The 19,605-nt window shown below is 39.0% G+C and overlaps 1 protein-coding gene across 2 annotated transcripts in view; it reads left to right on the plus strand.

Moving 5' to 3' along the window:
* CFAP43 (cilia and flagella associated protein 43) overlaps positions 1–19,605 on the plus strand; it is a 78,123-nt gene that overhangs the window by 4,081 nt on the left and 54,437 nt on the right. The window contains exons 2-10 of one of the 2 annotated variants that reach the window (XM_067536944.1): positions 1,581–1,834; positions 3,643–3,739; positions 6,909–7,076; positions 9,311–9,461; positions 13,681–13,840; positions 16,577–16,639; positions 17,384–17,463; positions 18,299–18,430; positions 19,391–19,507. In XM_067536944.1, the coding sequence (XP_067393045.1) occupies positions 1,581–1,834; positions 3,643–3,739; positions 6,909–7,076; positions 9,311–9,461; positions 13,681–13,840; positions 16,577–16,639; positions 17,384–17,463; positions 18,299–18,430; positions 19,391–19,507 (1,222 nt within the window). Of the gene's footprint in view, positions 1–1,580; positions 1,835–3,642; positions 3,740–6,908; positions 7,077–9,310; positions 9,462–13,680; positions 13,841–16,576; positions 16,640–17,383; positions 17,464–18,298; positions 18,431–19,390; positions 19,508–19,605 lie in introns of those variants that run through there. The other variant, XM_067536945.1, reaches the window with a different exon arrangement.

The raw sequence follows: 19,605 nt of genomic DNA on the forward strand, positions 1-19,605 counted from the left end.
AGAAAAAGAAAATAGAAAGTAGAAAAATTCACAGACGTGATAATCAGAAAAAAGACTTAGAAAAGGACAGAAGAGAAGGAAAGATTAGGGACAGAAGAAAGGAGAAAAGGTGCTAACTGTAGAAGGTACTACACAAAGGGTTAATGGGACAGTGAGGGATACTTTTCTGCCAATCTGTCACAAAGGCTTGTGACAAAACAGGCTGAAGATCACAAGTATAAGGTATATATTTATAGTTCTAGTACGGTACTACCCAAACTTTTAAAAGCTTAACACGCACCCCCTTCAGGAAAATGAAAACAATTCTATCCTCCTTAATTTATGCATCTTTCCAGACCCCACCCTGTGACATACTTAACAAGGTAGACATTTAAAGTGTCATTGGCATTTGAGTTAGTATGCATTGAAATGAATGGGGCAGTAGAGCTATTGTTTCGGGCTGTATGTAAATTCAGTCAGATATTGTTGCATCAGTTACAATTGGATCAGGTTTTGAATGTTTTCTCTCTTATTGTAAGAAAGCTAAAGACTAAGGGCTTGTTTGCACTCAAAAGCTGAACCACTTAAACTATGCTGATATAGTTGAAGTGGTATAACCACCCTAGTGTGGACACAGTTATGCTGGGGTGAAGGTGCTTTATACCTCTATAACTTATTCCTGTGAGGGCAGGGCAGTAAGAGCTAGTCTAACTACAAAGGCTTTGCCTGTATAGCTGTAAGAGCAAGTCCTCTGTCTAGTGGAGATGCAGCTGATACCAGTAATAGGAGTCCTGCCTCTCCCTGCAGGAGCAGTCCTATCTGTTTTGCTGGCCACAGAAGAAAACATTTTTGCCCCAAGAGGCCAACCCAAGCCAATCCCCAAAGCCGAGTGGCACAGCTATACAGTGCCCCCCTGGAAGTTGATGCTCAGAGAGACTGCCCAGCTCGCCTGTCCCTAGAACTGGCCCTGCCTCTCTGACATAAGCTATATCAGTAAACGGACTCCTGACGGTATAGCTGTGCCTATACAGGATTTTTTTTTGCTAGCAAACTATGTCACTGTTGTGGTGTGATTTTTTTTCACACTCCTAGCCCATGTAGTCATGCTGGCAAATTTTTCAGTGTAGAGCGGACCTAAGTTATATTACTCTGGCACCTTTATACTGGTATAACTGCATCTACACCTTTTCATCATCAGTAGAAAATCACACCCTTAACAGAAATGGTTACAAAAGCTGTGTGTAAACCAGGCAGATTTTTTAAGTGAAAATCTGAAACTAAAGAAAAATTTAGACATTTGCCCAAGCTCCTCTTGCTAGTCCTTTTTGCCTCCCCAAGTTGGGCATGCCCCATGCTTTGAGAAATGTTGGTCTAATAATTCACGGTATTGGATCCTGAAACTGTCTCTGGCCCTCAGCCTTAGTGGTGGGTTTTTTGACGGTGATCCAGGGCTGAACATAGCAAGTCCCAGGCCTTGGGTCAGTATAATTTTCATTTGCTGCCATTCTCTTTTTTCATGTTTTGTTTTGTTTCGTATTTTTAAAATGTGTTTATGTTCAGTGTCTAATGCTCACTTGTTTTTCACTTGTTTTTCCCCAAAGATGGGTTCAGGGATTCACAAACAGGAATGTTGGTTTTGTCAATAACAAGACTATCTGCTACCCCTCTGGCAACTACATCCTTTTTGTTGACATTGAAACAAAGAAGAAGACAGTGCTGAAGTGTAAGAATGGTCACGTGGGAGCTTTTGCAGTGAATGGGAACAGTCAAGTGGTGGCTTTTTCAGACCAGAAGCTACATCCTGTCATCTATATCTACACGTTTCCAGGACTGGTTAAACGATCAGAAATAAAAGGTAGTGATGGGGATTTCCCTCCCTGTTCCTATTCCAGTAAAACAAATACTAAATCACTAGCTTGTGAAGGGCATTTTGGTAAGAATAGAAACCTCTTAAAAATAGCATGGCAGAAAGATATTTAATGACAGGAGAGATGAAGGAAGCCACTGTATAGATCCCTGTATAGCTTTCAGATAAAGACTCAGATCTGCAGCCCTTAGCTCAGGGATAGTCAATAGGCAGACCGTGGGCCAAATCCAAACCACCAGATGCTTTTAAAATCTTTTGATTTACTTATTATTACCATTATTGTTATTATTTTTGTATTATTTTCTCTGGAGTCTGGACCTTGATTACACCTTGACCAAGAAATTTGGACCTTGACAAAAAATAATCAATTACCCTGCCTTAGATCCACTGAAATCCCATTAAATTTGCAAGAGTGGCAAAGAGCCGAATGATAAGGGCACTATTAAGGACTAATGCTGCATCCATGGGAATCAATGGGATCTTTGCAATGGATTTCACTAGGAACAGGGACTGACTGATTCATCAGTGCTAGCAGCTTGATTAAAATACATTGTATTCATAGTTGATCTTTTCCTTCTGAATAAGACACTTAAAGAAACATGCACAAGGATTTTCTCAGTAGACAAAGAAGTTCTAATTGAATTTGGTTTTTTAAGGTATCTGCTTCTGAAGAAGTTGGTTTTTAATGTTGTCCTATCCTGACTGTTTCCTAAGAAGACTTTATATTTCTTATTCCATAGAAAGAAAAATTGGTTTAGCCACTTCTTACTAGTTTTATTGCTGGATATATTATTCTGGAGTAGAGTACCTCATGGGCTGAGTTAATCACTTGAATGATGTCAGTCTGTCTGTCCTCACAATGGATTCTTTAAAACTATAGAAATATGACTGAGTCAGCTAAACCCTTTAAAATGCAAAAACAGCAGGCAAAGGGCTGCCTTCCTCCAGCTAGAGAAGTGTATTTTGCTTAAGCCTTAAGTCTAAAAGCCTAAAGATTCTTCCTTAAATTTGCTGTGCCATACACAGAGTCAACCTGTTGATAAGAACATATATATGTATGTTAGTTAACAACAACTGAAGGGGAGTATGGTAACAAACATTTAAGAAATGTAAACACCAAAGAAGGAGTGGAAGGCTTTAATGGGATGAAATTAATTAAGGGAAAACAGAGACTGAATAATGGGAAAAAATTCCTACCAATGAGATTTATTAAACTGGAGCAGGCCCCTAAGGAAAGTGGTGGAAACCTGTTGCTTTAGACATCTCAGGTGATGTTAAGGATTGGGAGTTAGGAAATGTGGTTTATATTATTGCCTGTTCCACAGTCTTCCTGTGTGATCTTGGGCAAGTCACTTAATCTCTCTGTGCCTCAGTTTCCCAGTCTGTTGAATGAGGTCATAAATACTTCACTACTGTATGGAGGAAGTAATGAATAAATTAATTTTTGTAAAGCACTTTGAGATTGTTGGAGGGAAAGCACTTTAGAAGCGCAAAGTATTAATAAAACTAGATGGAAACTCCAGGAGAATGTTACATAGGGGACAATAATGTATTGGCTGGGATTGAAGGGGTGAGTGGACATCAATATCTGTGAGGATTATTTCTTTTCTAGAATAGAACTATCCAAGCTGTTTTACATCCTGTTTTTGTTTTTTCTTAGAAACCATAATGAAAATTGTCTTTGTATGATCAAATCAAAGTGAATTCGCAGGGATGGAGCAAAGCATCAGGCCTGTGGTTGTCCAAAGTGAAGCCTAAGGCTGACTAAAATCCTTGCTATTAATTTTATATTTTAGGGCAGGCTCAGCTGGACTACTCTTTACTTGCATTCAGTTACACAGGTCCATATCTGGCCAGTTACTCTTCAGTCCCAGAATTTGCTCTTTCAGTATGGTAAGTATCAGATGTGTTCCTTAGTGCTGGGTACCTTAGATGAAAGTTTTTGTATGTGCACTTCTTGAGTAGAGCTTAAATTCACTGACTTGCCAAGAGAAACAGGTAAGGCCAAATGATGCTTTAGGTTCCTCCTTCCTCTCCTCTCTGGTCTGCCACTGCCTGCAAACATTCTCTGCCAGAATTGCCTTTAACTCAGTAGTGTGGAAAACCTCATATGAGATTTATTGTTCTTTTGCCACAGCTAATTTCAAGACTGTTTTCTTCAAGATTTTACATTTTCATGTACTTGTAACAGGAAAATAAGCCATTTACACCACTTAATTATGTGAACAGTCCTGGAAGCTGGCTGCAGCAGTAATTTTGAGAGAAAGGTGCCTGCTAGCCAGATCACAGGGCTGGTAGCCAGGAACTTCTGAGTTTTAATGCTGTTGCTGACTCCCTCATGGTTGTGGCAAGCCATTTAACATCCCTACTCAGTTATTCCCTCTGTAAAATGGATCTTAATAACTTCACAGGGCTCATATGAAGATTATGATAAAGTCTATAAAGCAGATTGGGGATATAAAGTATGTAAATGCAATGTATTTGTTTTCCCTCAAGAAGCCTCAGCACTCCTGTCAAATCCCTGAGAATTCCCAGTTTCTCTCTTTTTAAAACACCACCACTCTTGTCACAGCTTCCAGCTCAGAACAGGAAAGGGGATTTAAAGACCCCACCACTCTTTTATTGTCCATGCAATCACCTCAGCAGGTTCAATTTCCACAGCACTCCCTGCTTTGGAATGAAGAGACCTGGACTAGTACTTGAACCCAGGTCGCTTTCATAGCTGTGCCAAACAATAGCACTACATGATGTGTTTGGGCCACCTGGTCTGATTATTTCCAGCTTCAGTGCTGTGAAAAGATATATGGTGAGATAGGTTGAGGATAATGAAAATAGAAGTCATGATTTATTTTTTAAGTTGTTCTTCATGAGTTAAATCCTGCCCCTACCTTTTGTTTCTGGGCTGGTTTCTCTAGCAGTGGAACCTGCACAATTCTTCAGTACCAGTTGGGGAGGAAGGATTATGGGGTGGCCAAGCAGACATGCACATGAAGTCTCCATCCTGTGTACAGCTCAGTCCATAGAGACAGTTGTCTGTACAGGGGCATGTGTGGGGTGAGAAGGCAACTGCCACCTTAGGATTGAAGTATAATAAATAGTAATAATGATTCCTCTTCTCAGCCCCCAGTGGAGAAAAATAATATTCACCACATACTCTAGATGTGCACTGCAGCTCAGGAGTTAGGCCTAAACATGCTTTTTTACAACAGACAAAGCGCACCAGACAACAGACTCTCTGTCCTATAGAGCGTACAGGCTACAAGGCATGAACAATCACCATTCAGAACACAACTAACATGGTTGACCCAGTTCATGCCTTTAAAAGTTCCACAGGTTTGAAATATTCTGTCGTTCCTAGAGAGATTCCGTATCTTTAAAATAGGGAATTCCACTAGAAATAGTGGAACCTTTCCAAGTACTGGAACTTTCTAAGGCCATCTGTTTTAAGTTTATTTAATCAGCAAAGTGACCTCAGAATGAATTTGACTCCCAGCAGCTAATTGTCCCAATGGAATGACCCACAATTCAAGTCTGAAACAATGTAATAAAAATAACAGGATGTTACAATACTAGGCTTTGGTCCTGCAATGAACTACATTCTGTGCACCTGTGTGGAGCTCATTGTTGGATCAGGGTCTTCATCTATGCAGTCTAATTACCCATCAGTGTGCATTCATTCTACTTCGGGTACACAGAAATAATATTTTACAGGATAAAAGAGAGCAGAATATTTTTAGTATTGTTCTGCAATTTCAATATGATGTTTGTGCAATGTCTCTATCTGTATTGTAATCCTCAAATTGTTTGCTATGTATACATAAAAGAGTTTTTTTAAGGTTAGCCTGGGCTTGAAGTATAGAAGGCTTGTGGATAATGAAAAACTGCTTTTCATGGGAGACATTTTATCCCTAGATCTTTCTTCTGTTCTGTTCAAAGCAATGGCTCATTGCCAGATGCTTTTTCAGACACATGCACTGTATCACTTCATATCTTAGTAAATTAGCTATTACAAAAGAATCTTGGCACTGCTTGCTACGTATCAGAACACACTGACAAATCTTTAGGGAGAGAACTACATTAATATCTTTTTATACCAGAATTTCACCTTCTGACTTCCTTTAATATTAATGGGAGCTACTAAACATGTGTTAATACTTGTGCATCAAGATAAGAACCCTTAAGTCATGTTTTATTTTTTCCCCCAAACCCATTTTTGCAGTGTGATATTAATGTTAATCATTTTCTTGCATCCTGGTCAATATCAGTGAATGAATTTGTCACAAGCTAGACCAGCAGGATTATACTAAACCCATTTATAGTAGCATGTACATGCTAGAGTTCTTCTTTAATCCAATCTTAGTTGTATATAATAAAGCTGTAATTCCAACTCCATGTTCTTGTGACATGCTTTATCAATATATTTTTAAATTGTAAATTTTAATAAGTTAGCGTCAAATGTGTTGTTCAGAAAATTAACAAATGATGCTGACAGTTCTCCTCCAAAGATGCTAAGAATCCGAAGGATAGCATGTGAAAACACAAATGTTTACCTTCTTACCTATAATAATTATAGCATTTTTATCCATACATCTTAAAGCTCTTTTACAGATGCCTGTAACCATTATTGACCCCATTTACAGATAGGAAGACTGAGGCACAGAGGTGGGGGAAGGGAAGTGACTTGTTCAGAATCACACAAATAATAAATAGAACCCAGGTCTCCTGACTCCCAGCCCAGGGCCCTGTCCACAAAACATAGCTGCCTATGATGCACAGCAGGACTTGCTGACATGTTTGTTTTGCATATTCTTTCAGTGTTTTTTTAGTTAGTAGCAATGTCAGTTCTGAACAATATTCATTTGACATATGACTGATTATTCAGCTTCTTTTGTCATTCCCACTAAGTGGAATTAACTGGATTGACAGTAAAAGGTTTTTGTCTGTGACAAGGTACCAGATTCCTGCTGCCATGACTGTCAATCAGCACTTCTCAGGATCAAACCCAAATGGTCATTCTGAATTTTGTGACTTCATACTTGTTTCTTTAATCTCCTTTTTGAAGGGATTGGCAAGAAAATATCCTTTTGTGCAGTAAATCTCAACCAGGTGTGAAAGTGACTTCTATGAGTTTTAACCCCATGAGCTGGCACCAACTTTGTTTGTCCACTGAAAGCTCACTTACTATCTGGAATATTGAAAGGAATGATCAAGAACATCATCTTAAGTCAAAGTAAGTAACACACTTTATAGGTCAAAAGGAAACTAGAGAGTTCACTTTATTTTAGTGTCTAGGATCCTTGATCTATATCAGTTTACAAAGACTATGATTCAATTAAGATTAACTGACAACCCTTTAAATCACAACCAATAAGAATTTTAACTGTCTGTCTGTATATTTATGTGTGTTGAATTTGTGATCCCATTTCCTAGCGCTCAGGCGTCCAGATTACAACCACCACTAAAGTTCATATGAATGGGCAGATTTGGTAGCAGTCTTTGCTAAAGAAGTCCAGGATTGAATATGCACACAGAGATAGGACCATCTTCCCACTCCTACAGATGGCTCTGCCATAACAGGACTCAGGAATATTGATAGGGCAACGTAGGGGATCTTGCACTGCTGCTGTTGCATGGGATTACCATGTTTGGACAGGGTTTCTTGCTGGCAAAGATAATTTAATAAAGTGGAATGTATCTGTTTTAAAGTACAGATGTGCTCACAGACTGGCTCTGCAAAAAATCCCATGTGAGGTCCAATGTTTGCTGTCTCTGTGATTTTCATATCTTGCATGGAGAGTTTACAAATCCAAAAATGATTTTTCTAACTCAGTGTAATTCACCCAGCACTGCAGACTCAGGGCTTGTCTACACTTAATTGTTTTGCTGCTTTAACTATACTGGTTAAACTATACTGGTAAAGCAGCAAACCTTCTCTTGTGTGGATGTATAAAAGTGCTTATACTAGTATAGTTTATTGCAGTTCAGAATTGAAATAAGCTATACTGATACCATGTAACTTTATATCATTATAACTGAATCTATGCTGAGGCTTTTATCAACATGACTACATCAGCAAAACATCACACCCCTCACTGACATAGTTATGCTGGTAAAACATGTAAATGTAGACCAGTCTTTAATGTGGGATCTGAAAATGAAGTTGGATTCTTTTTTATTTTTATCACTATAAAGTTTACACCGGATGATATATTTAAATATATTTGTACCTCTCTTCACTCCAGTCAGCAGGAAGTGAATTTTGATTGAGGGATTTTTATTTATTTGTAAAATTTAACATAAAATGTCATTGAGTCATAAATCAGCATATTCCCCAAACTGCCGCATACTCACCTTCCCTTCTACATTTTAATAGGTGCTCTGCTGTCTGATTGGTGGTCACACACAAGAGACACTTTCTGAATGCCACTTAGAATGCAATAGGAGAATAATATTTAGAACATTTTTCATCTTTAAAGCACTTTTCAAACATTGACAATGAATCTTCACAACTCTCTGCTAGGTGGGTAATTATTAACCCCAAACTACAGAAGGGGAAGACAGAGACCTAGGGTGTGACTATAATGCAATAAAAAACAAGCAGCAGCAAGTCTTGGAGCATGGTTCAACTGACTCAGGTTCGTGGGGTTCAGGCTGCAGGCCTAACAATAGCAGTATAGTTGCTCGGGTTGAAGCCCAGGTTCTGAGACCCTCCCCCCTCCCGGGGTTCTGGAGCTCAGGCCTGAGTTCAAACTTCTGCACTGTTATATTTAGCCCCACAACCAAAGCACCATGATCCTGAGTCATTTGACTTGAGCTCTGAGACTCGCTGCCTCTGGTCTTTTATTGCAGTGTAGACATACTCCCAGAGTGGTTAAGTTACTTGCCCAAGACAAAAAGGAATCAGTGTCTGAAGTAGATGTTGGGCTAGAATGCAGAAGTTCACAGCTCCTAGTTCTGTGAGCAGACCTTACCTCTCCTGTAGTAAAAAGACTGTGGGTATGTCTACACTACAGAGACTATATTGGCATAGCTGTCCTGGCACAGCTATGTCCTCTTAGCCCCATAGCATAGACTCAACCTACACTGACAGAAGGAGTCACTGTAGGAACACTGCCTCCCTGAATGAAGTTAGCTATGTCAACGAAAGCCTCTTCCATGTACATAGCTGCACCTACACTGGGGATTTTGCTGTTATAGCTACATTGCTTGGTGGGGGTGTGTGTTTTTTCACATTCCCGATCGACATAGCTATGCTGGTGTAACTTTTCAGTGTGGACCAGGCCTATTACTCTTTATTGCAACAGTATATACCATGTAAAATGGTTGTCTACATCAATCTTTCATTGTTGTAATAGAGGTAAAGTCTTTGTAGTAGAACATCAACAAAGGGTCAGAGTCTCCAGGTTTTGAAAACATACTTCCCAGCTATGTATCAGCGTTTACTTTCTGTGTTTCTTTTTGCAGGCCTGTCAGACTCCCTACTGAAGATGGGTCACTGATGTATAACCAGGATGTCTTTTTTTCACATCCTGATATCCAAGACCTCTACTACGGTCCTGTGTTGCCAATTTCAGCCATTGCTGGGCTGGCAGGGGATGAAGCAGAAACATTCAGGGTAATTACAATTCGGCATCTAGCCGTTAATACAAAGTGTTCTTATTGTAAGCATACTGACAGATGTGAGCAAAATTCATACATTGAAAGCCTATTAAACTAGCTCAGTCTAGGAAAGGGGTCTATTCTCTCAGCAATGTTTATGAAACGCATATTAGCATTATAATCTCAGGGATGGCTTACTATTTTACACATCAGGTTTGAAACATCTATTCTCCCAGATAAATCACATCAGGGTCGGTAAAGCCCAGTGGTCCCCAAACGTTTTATCGTGTACCCACACTTACTCCTGTCTGCGCCTCCTGCTCTCCCCCACCCCCAGCTGTGGCGGAGTGGTGGGGCTTCTGAGCTGGGAGCCCCAGGAAGGTGGAGCTTCCCCACTCTCAGTCCCATGGTGGCAGGGGCTCTCCATTGGGAGCCCCATGGAAGGGCAGCGGAGACTCCTGCTGGGAGCCCCACAGTAGGGTGGTGAGGGCTCCCATGTCCCCCACAACATTCCTCCATGCCCCTCAGGGGGGCGCGCCCCACACTTTGAAGATATAAAAGGGGAATGGGGGGTCCTCACCCATGCTTCAGTTCCATTGTGACAGCAGAGAGCTTGAATCACAAACACTGTCCTCAATGCTTTCCTCACTGATTTCTTTTAATTTTGCCCTTTGGGGCTATTTTCTTTCTAGTTAGTTAAATTAGCAAATAGCACGGGTTTCCTTCAATCAGAAAAATTAAAAAATGGTGCTTGTTGGGCGCTGATACCCTCCAGAAGAGCTGCAGGAGTGGGAGAGTCTCACATACACGTACTGATGGGGGAGGCTCCTCAGGCCCAGTTGACTAAGTCTGTCAATATGTAAGTCCAGCATCAACTTTGGACATTCGCTAACTTAAGTGGCACTGTGCAGAAGATGAAGATAATGTGCTCACCAAGGAATTCTTTTCTTTCTTCCCTTACCATCTACAGTAATATTTACCGTTGGTGGGCTGCAATGGTCACCTTGTTCTCCAGCCTTTTAGGGCTTCTGGGCTCTGTTGGAGATAAAAACTTCCACATAAGCTTCTGGAGTTGAAAGTGATTTGTCTAGCCTGTAAGACCTTCTCCCATTGATCAAGACCAGAAAGTCATCTTCAGAAAAGCACAAATGTCTCACTTTGATAAATACTAAGGAATTTTTTTCCTCTCTACTACCTTGTATGCTCATTCAATCAACAAGGACATCTTCCTCCTCTAATTTAAGTCAGTGTGAGGTTTTTCAGTTGAATTCAAAAGGAGCAGGAGCATGCCCTCGAGAAAATATTCCAGGTCCTGACAGGATTCAACAAAAAGGAAGATTTATGTCCTTTGTCGCTGTGTCTGAATCAGAGGAAAGGATATTCTAAATATTTATATTTATGGACACCCACATGTTCGAACTGTGCTTCAGAATATGTTGTTGTAGCTGGAGTGGTAACCAAGTGTTGCCAAAATGGGGCATCAGTGTGAAGTTTTTAACCCTCTCTCTTCTTGCGCAAGGAGATATTTTCTGTTTCAATATCTCTTATAGCTAAGACCCTGAGTTTTATGCAATTGCTCAGACTTGGTATCTAAACATGGCTCCTCTTTGTCGCCATGCACTGTTAGATGCCATCAGCTTTCCACAAAACATTTCATGTCCAGGATTCTGGGCTTTTCCTGTAGAGTGCGCTATTTAAAGGAACAGAGCTTTAGAAAGCTTATGAATTATTGCATAATTTCACAACACAAACCGCAAATGGGAGTGCTTCCTGTGACTCCCTTGTCCTGGATGTACATGTGTAAGAGTTATACATGGTCCCATTCTGAAATTAGCACTCTGTGCCTATAACATATGTAGAGTCGTGACAATGATTAGAAATGGACATTACAACAGATGCCCGCCTGGACTTACACAGGAAGCCTCTGAGTCAGAGTAACTCAGCTACTATCTTGCAAAAAAGATGTGTGGACATAAAATATGTAAAAATACCTATATGAAATATATATCTGGATGATATAATGACCATTTCATTATAGAATCACTAGCATAATACTAGAGTTTATTATTCTTATTTGATTTATGAAATAAATATTAGTCCACTGTATTTCTGAAGCATCTTCCCTCAGCGTGCTTCATAGAGATTAATGGATTGAATCCGACAACACACCTTTGAGGTAGATAAATATCCCATTTGAGAGAGAAAGTGATTTAACCAAAATCACAGAGAGAGTCTCTGGCAGATCTTGGAAATAAAACTCAGGTACTTCTGACTCTCAATCCTTTATTTCCAGCACAAGAACATCCATCTTTCCACTTCCTATAGAGCCTTTTGCAAGACTCTAGGTGTTTTGTAGAATTACAGACTATACACATTACTTCATCCACCACTAAAATGCAGCTACTTTTGGGGTGGGATGTGATTGCTATTACAATAGCTCTCAGTAATTCTTCATAAGAGTTTTGGACAAGAAGTGAAGAATGTTACCTTTATACAGTTGAAACAACAGTGGATTTTGGTTAGGCAGGTAATCATTGACCAATGTAGAATTAGGCAAGCACCCAAGGATTAACAATTCTTACCGTCCATTGAAACTAGAGATGAAAAAGATCTCTTAGATCATTTTTGTCCATCTCTCTGACAGCATAGGATTAGTCCCTATTTTACATAGGCTAGTGTTCTGTGAAGATCAGCTGTTAATGTGCTAAGCAATGGGGCTTTTGCAACTTCTTTGGAGGATTTATCTCATAGGTAATATATATCACTGCCAGGAAGCTTCTCCTGCTATTCTCTTTAAATTTGCTTTCTTCATTTATCCCACTACAATTAGCTATAATCCATTGTATTCTATTAAATACTTTTCCTTCCTTCATGCTTACACCTTTCAAATTCTTGTAGACTTATTGGATCTGATTTTCCATTGCATTACCTGGAGTGTGGGATTCCAGCTACTATCACTCATTTAATCACCACTTATCCAAGCTATTAATATTTAATTTTTTTAATATTTCCTCTTAAATCTGTTTACCTAATGGTCTTTGTTGTTTTTCACTGAATTCATTTCAGTTTAGCAATATCCCCTCACCCTTTGTCCATTCATCCATCCTTGTATGACCCTCATTACCATAGCATCTGAGCTCCTGTGAGGTAGGGAAGTACTATTATCCCCATTTTGTAGGTGGGAATCTTAGGTATGGAGAAGATAAGTGACTTGCCCAAGCTTGAATAGGAAGTCTGATAGAGATGTGCCCAGAACTGATTTGCAGATGACACAAAGACAGGCAAAATGGTAAATAAAGATGAGCACAAGGTAATTTAACAGCGGTCTGGATCGCATGATAAGCTGTGCCCATGCAAACAAAATGCGTTTTAATACAGCCAAATGCAAGATCATATGTCTGGGTATAAAAATGAAAGCTATATTTACAGAATGGAGGAATGTATCCTGGAAAGCACTGACTCTGAAGAGGATTTAGGTGGACAAGCAACTCAACATGAGCACCCAGGGCAATGGTGCGGCTAAAAGGGCTATGCAATCCTTGGATGTGTAAACAGGGTAGTAGTGAGTAGTGGTAGAGAGATGATTTTACTTCTGTAGACAGCATTGATGAGACTGATACAAGAATACTGCATCCTGTTCTGGTCTCCACATTTTAAAAATGTAGTTTCATATGTTGAAAAATTGGAGAGGGTGCAGAAAAGAGACACAAAAATAATTCAAGGGTTGGAGAGACAGTGAGATACTTAAAGAGCTCAGTCAGGTTAGTTTATCAAAAAGAAGATTGAGAGGTGACTTGATTACAGTGTATGAGTACCTTCAATGGGAGAAGATACCAGATACTAAACGGCTCTTTATTCTAGTGGAGAAAGGCATAACAAGAACCAATTGCTGGAAATTAAACCCAGACAAATTAAAATTAGAAATATGGCACAATATTTTAACAGTGAGGGTGATTAATCATTGGAACAAACAACCAGGGGAAGTGATGGATTCTCCCTATTTTGATATCTTAAAATCAAGACTGGATTCTTTCTGGAAGATACGCTTTAGTCAAACACAAGTTAACAGGCTCAATAAAGACGTAAGTAGGTGAAATTTTCTGGCCCACATTATATGGGAGGTCACACTAGATGATCTACTGCTAACTTTTGGCCTTAAAATCTCTGAATCTACATATTTATGAATACAAATGTTTGCCACTTTTAACGGAAGCTTGCTGATTTTTATATTGAAGCCTAAAGATGACATCCAACCTTCAGTCCACCCTACCATCCACTGTTGGACTGCAACATCTGACCTGTATATGGGCTGTGAAGAGGGACATTTTTTGGCAGTTAATATTGAGACACTCAAAACTTCTCGTCTTCATCACAAACCTCCCCAAGACCCTAAAGGTAAGAAAGAGCTGCACTGAGGGGTTTTTATAGAAAGTCCATGTATCTCTTTGTATGTGGTTTTCTTCTCTTTTCCATTAACATCAACATCTTTTTCCTCAGGCAAAAAAAACTAGAAATACTTCAATGCTATTTGGTCTTAAACAATCATACTGATAGCTCAGATCTTATTAGCAACCTTACAGAACTGATGCAAACCCATTAGTAGGCCAGGCATATACAGCCTGGTATTATTATTGTTTATTAATGTACTGAGCACCAACAACATGTTTGATGTCGCACAAAACCTAGGGATTGCCTTCACTAGAGAATTGGGTTGTGTTAGAACATGACCTTGAGGAATCATGTTAATTAACATGATACTTAACACAACTTTGCAGTCAGTGTAGACAGGGAAAGCTGTGCCATCTATTCATGCTAACCCTGTAGTTACAGACATGGAAAACATGCCAGTTATTGTCTGCACTTACTGCTGAGTTGTGGTTAGCATTACGTTAGCTAACATGATTCCTCAAGTTCCTATTCTAACAAGTCCATAGAGAAGGTCAGCCTTTGTCTCAAGGAGTATGCAATTCAGGATAATACAATATATTTTTAAGGCTTCACAGAGAATTCCTGCCTTCCCAAAGTATTGCACCTCACTTAAAATGTGGTGATTAATCCAGATATGGAGAGTTATCACTTTTTTAACAAACAGTGCTGTTTAAACCCTTCGCTGTGATCCTGTCATTGTCACAAGTCAAGTAAGGTAAGTATTTGATGTTCTCCAAGAAAAACTTGGGTTTTATCAATTCAGTGGCACCTTTTGGGGTTTCAGCTGGCTATGGTGTTCTTCTTTGCTTCCTGTTCTAAACTATTGTATAGCGATGGTGCATGCTCTTAGGCCACAATTCACAAAGTACTTAAGCACATGCTTAACTTAAAGTATGTGATTACAACCATCTCTGCTTATCAAAGCACATAATTACATGCTCAATTTTAAGCATATGCTGAAGTCCCATTGAATAAAAGAACATTAAGCACATGTTGAATCAATCCCTGTAACAGTTGCCACATTTCAGCTGGACATTTTTGGGGTAGATGAAGTTCCTCTGTCATAGATTAATCAAATAAGAGAACCTAAGTTGTAAATACTACTTTGCAGTACAATGTATACTGATTTCCATCCATAGATCTCAAAATGGTAGGCGGAGACCTGTCAGGGATGTCTAGAAAATATTTAGTACTGCCTCACTGAAGGGACTGGACTAGATGACCTGTTGAGGTTCCTTCCAGTCCTATATTTCTATGATGGTTGTTCCCATTTTACAGATGGGGTAACTGAGCCACAGAAACATTGTGACTTGCCCACAGTCACATAGATGAATTAATTGGCAGAGACAGAAAAAGAACCCAGGTCTCCTGATTCCTAGCTCTGTGTTCAGTGTACTAAACGATAGCTGGCCCATAAGTGCAACTGTGACCGTGGTACCTGTAGAGGCCATACTGAGAATGCTTACTCAGGGCAAACTGCAAGAAATAGCGGAGACAATCCCCAAAACTGGTGGTTTATTATAATTAGATTCACCAAGCCAGCAACCAAACAGCTTCTGTAATACCCACTGGCTACCAAGAAGCCAAAATGCCTTTAAGCAATCCAGTCTTTGGCTCCCATCCAGAAAGCCAAATCTAATATACTGCGAGATTACTGAAAATTTTCTTCATCATGCTTAAAGTTCTACCAATCCCAAAAGACCGGACATGTTCCCCCCAGGTCAATAAGCATGTCAGATCTCACCCAAATACACACTTACAGCCAATCCTTATTAATTCAATTTAAGATTTATTAAAAAAAAGAAAGAGATGTATATATGGTTAAGAGATCAATGTACATACAAATGTGTGTAAAGTTTTTAGATCAGTTTTATAGCAGAGATGGTGAGGCTGCTGATTTGTAAAAGTCTTTCTGGAATCAATTTAAAAGCTTATAGTCCGATAGGCAGTTCAGATGTAGTTTGTTCAAGTTCTTCCATGAGAATTCCAGGGTAAATCCAAAGTAAACCTGGAGACCTCAGTCTTGTGGCTTAAACTTTCCCTGTCAAAGTTTAAGCAGACCTGAGATAAAAAGAATCAGGCCTGAAGTTGCTTTTATAGTTGAAGCCAGCAGCATGCTGACAGGTAATCCTACCACATGGGCTCTGATGAAAGTGAGCTGACAGTTTGATCTCTATTCAATGGATCCTTTCTCAGACAATACATCAAGTCATAGCCATTCAAATTATTAAAATAGTTCACAGGTAGTTTACTGTGTGGAATTACAAGTTTCAAAGAGAAATGAGAACAATAATATTATTACACCACAAATCCTATCTAAATGATAATATCCTCTTTTGATCTCTGAACAATAGAATACAGTAATGAAGCATTATGAGACAGGAACAGAATTTTAGCATCTACAAGCTAATTAGATCATAATGTTAAACATCTAACAAGATATAGGTAAACATAGACAAAAATAATTACCATCTACTCTTGATTCTCTAGCAATACAGGCAAACATGTTAAAGATTCGAGTCTACTTAACATGACTTAGATAACTATCTAAAGGAATGGCCCTGTTTACCATTTCAGTGTCTTCTGTTAAGTTGTTATGTGTCATACACCAGTTGACCAGTCTGCCAGTGTCACAGCAACATTCATATATTAGCTAAATGAAATATAATTGACACTTTAATTTGTTTCTTTTTCTTTATGCAGAACAGAGGCGAACAACATTTCGATCCTTATCACTTCTTTCTGAGGATGCTTTTCAAAAGGAAGGTATTCACTTGTTTAAAAGAAGTTAATTGATTTTTTTAGGCAGCACCAGTGGCTGCTGGGAGTCATAATACATGTCAATACAAATCCAGCCCAGGTAGAGCACTGGCTAGAAGGATACTGATATTCAGATAAGTTAATGGCATGAGTCAGATGTTTACATCACAAAAATCATCAACATAATTGGTACTAATGGAAAGCCATTTTGACAGCCTTCACAAAGACAATGAAACTGGACTTATTTGGTTTGTGTTAATTCTAGTTTACACTGATGTGAAAGCATACTCAGGCCCCTACATTTTATTTAGAACCACTGAAAATGATTTGTTGCTTATATAGCACAAACATTGTGTTAGGCACTCTTTCTCAATTACTATTGGGGAACTTTAAAAAAATCTGTTATGTCTTGGTGACTGTTTACTGGCCTATGCAAAATAAATTGATAATGTCAGTTCAGTTTGTAGTGGACAGGTGTCTACATCACAAAAGTCACAACCACAACTGACACTAACTGGCCTTCTCCTTGCTAGATTGAGCTACTTCCTTACCAATAAATATAATCCGTCTCAAATTAAGGTTGAGGCACATTGCTGGGGAATGTGGAGTTAACTGTGCTGTCTGTGCTGTAGTTTTTGCAGCCTCTACGGTTTCCAGTCTGGCATCTTTCACAAACAGTACATTCACTGAGATATTTAAGAGCTAAGCCGTTTTTTAAAACATTATGTTATGTTGTTTTTGCTTTTCCAGAACACAAACGGAAGGGAACGCAAAAACCTGTTTTGCTTGCCATGGCATATCATAAGGATGGACTATATGCAGCTGGAAGTGTAAGGCATCCATCATTCCCTGAACCAGGCCTATTGTGAGAAAACCCAAACCGAAACATGTTCAAGTGAAAATGTGAAATGTGCTCACAGAGTCCTAGCGTGAGGAGAAGTGAGAAGAAGCAAAGAGCTGTAGGACTAGACAATATCTCTCTTGCACATGTTTTGCTGTTTAAGATCTGGGACAAGCAATCTGGAGGGGAGGAATCCATTTTTTCATAGTCTAATAAGTAAGTAGTGAGTAAGCTCCCAGTGTTTAACAACAGTAGGCAGCTGATAAAGAGCTTTCCCCTGGAGAACTCTTCAAAGGTTGTAAAGAGATGGGGGAGAAGGTGAAAGACATAGAATGGAAAAGGAGAAAGAGAATTTCCAAGATAACTGCCCAGTTGCTTTGTGCTCAGAAGTCCAACTCTGCTTTTATGTATGACATAACTTCATGATACCTTTCTTGGTTATGCTTTAACAAAAACTCAGTAGGCCAAATTCTGCTTGTGTTACTCCTGTGCATTTTCAGTGAAATCAAATGGGGGTACATAGTGCAGCTGATAACAGAATTTATTTCCCTGCAATTAAACTTGAATTATTTTCAAGTCTAGGTTTTTAAGAAATGTTTTAGCTTCTCTTCATTTCTGGCATCCTGCAGTATTTCAGTCTAGGTGTCCCATACACATGGGTAAGTTAAAAGTTAATAAAAACAACGATGAGAGAACTCAGTGGAATCATGACTTCGCTGTTCCCACAAGGTTTCTCATATATTCTCACAGTGCAGTTTTGCTGTAACTGTTTAGGATAAGTTGTCTAGTTCTGATTTGTATTTCTGTTTCTCTCTTCTGTTTAGGATGGCATTGTGCACTGTTACCAAATCAAAGGCACACACTATCAGATGGAAGATTGCCTTGATGTATCAGAACCTATAACCAGCCTCGTTTTCTCCCCTGACTACAACACATTACTAGTAGAAACAGACAAGGTACAGTATGTGATAACAGTATTATGTAAATACTTTTATTTACTGAGCTAAATTCATCCCTAGTGTAACCCCACTAAAGTCAATGGCATTACACCAGAGGTGAATTTGGTCCAGTATGTGTGTGTGCGTGTGTGTGTGAGAGAGAGAGGGAGATGGTGGATTGTACCATATAATTTTTACCTGACTCTTATGTATGATTCTGTGACTTACTGGTGAGCACTGAAGTATTGAAGCCAATGGGACTACTTGAAGCATGTACATAAATCTGTACAGGATTGAGGCCTAAGGGAATAATTAAATTCCCTCAGAAAAGGAAGAGGAAAATGTATGTTCTCTCTCTCCTGAGAAGTCATATTTTCCAGTCCTTGTATCATTTTAGTTGGCTTTTTTTTTAATTCTACAAAGGTTTTGATATTTTTAATGTGAAAACCATAGCACAGGAGAGAAAAAAATAATATCCTGGGTAAGAGGAGAGAGCAAAAGACTGCAAATCAGGATTTCTGAGTTCTGTTCCTAGCACTATCATAGTGACTGTGGTCATTCACACTCATCCTCTCTGTGCCTTTGTTTCCCCTTGTGTAAAATGATTATAATATTGCATGCTTACCTCACTAGGGTGCCATGAGGATTAATTAATAAATATTTCCTAAATGCTTTGAGATGTTCAGATTTAAGCCTCTTTGAGGGCATATTACTTTGTTTTAAAATGCTTTATTGGTTGTTGAAATAAAAAAATAGAGTCTGCTTTAATTCTATTTCAGTCATTTTCTGAAATAGTTCACTAACTTTAGGGGAACTATATTGATTTATATCAGCTGAGTCTTTTTCTTCAGTTCAGAGGCAGCTGTAAATGTTCAAAGAGCAAAGTTCAGAAAGATGGGGAGTGTTTTGTTGATGTGGTTGAGGACTTTTACTGAATGCTTTATAACCAAATGATGGATTATCATTTATGTTTGTCAGGGATCAGTCTATGTCTACAAACCTTCTCAGAATGAGGAAGTCATCAAACTTTTGGATGCATGCAATGATCATTTCCTGTCAGCTGATTTCCTTACTCCAGGGAACAAATATTGTGTGGTGAGGAACTCTCTCCTTTGTTTTACATAATAGTGATTATCCTGAATAGGAATAACAGGTAACCAAAATGCTGCTATGACGACATACAGAGCATAGAA

The sequence above is a fragment of the Emydura macquarii genome, unplaced genomic scaffold, assembly GCF_026122565.2.
Source record: "Emydura macquarii macquarii isolate MOO-44397 ecotype Brisbane River unplaced genomic scaffold, CSIRO-AGI_Emac_v2 contig_3692, whole genome shotgun sequence".
Taxonomy (NCBI): Eukaryota; Metazoa; Chordata; order Testudines; family Chelidae; genus Emydura; species Emydura macquarii.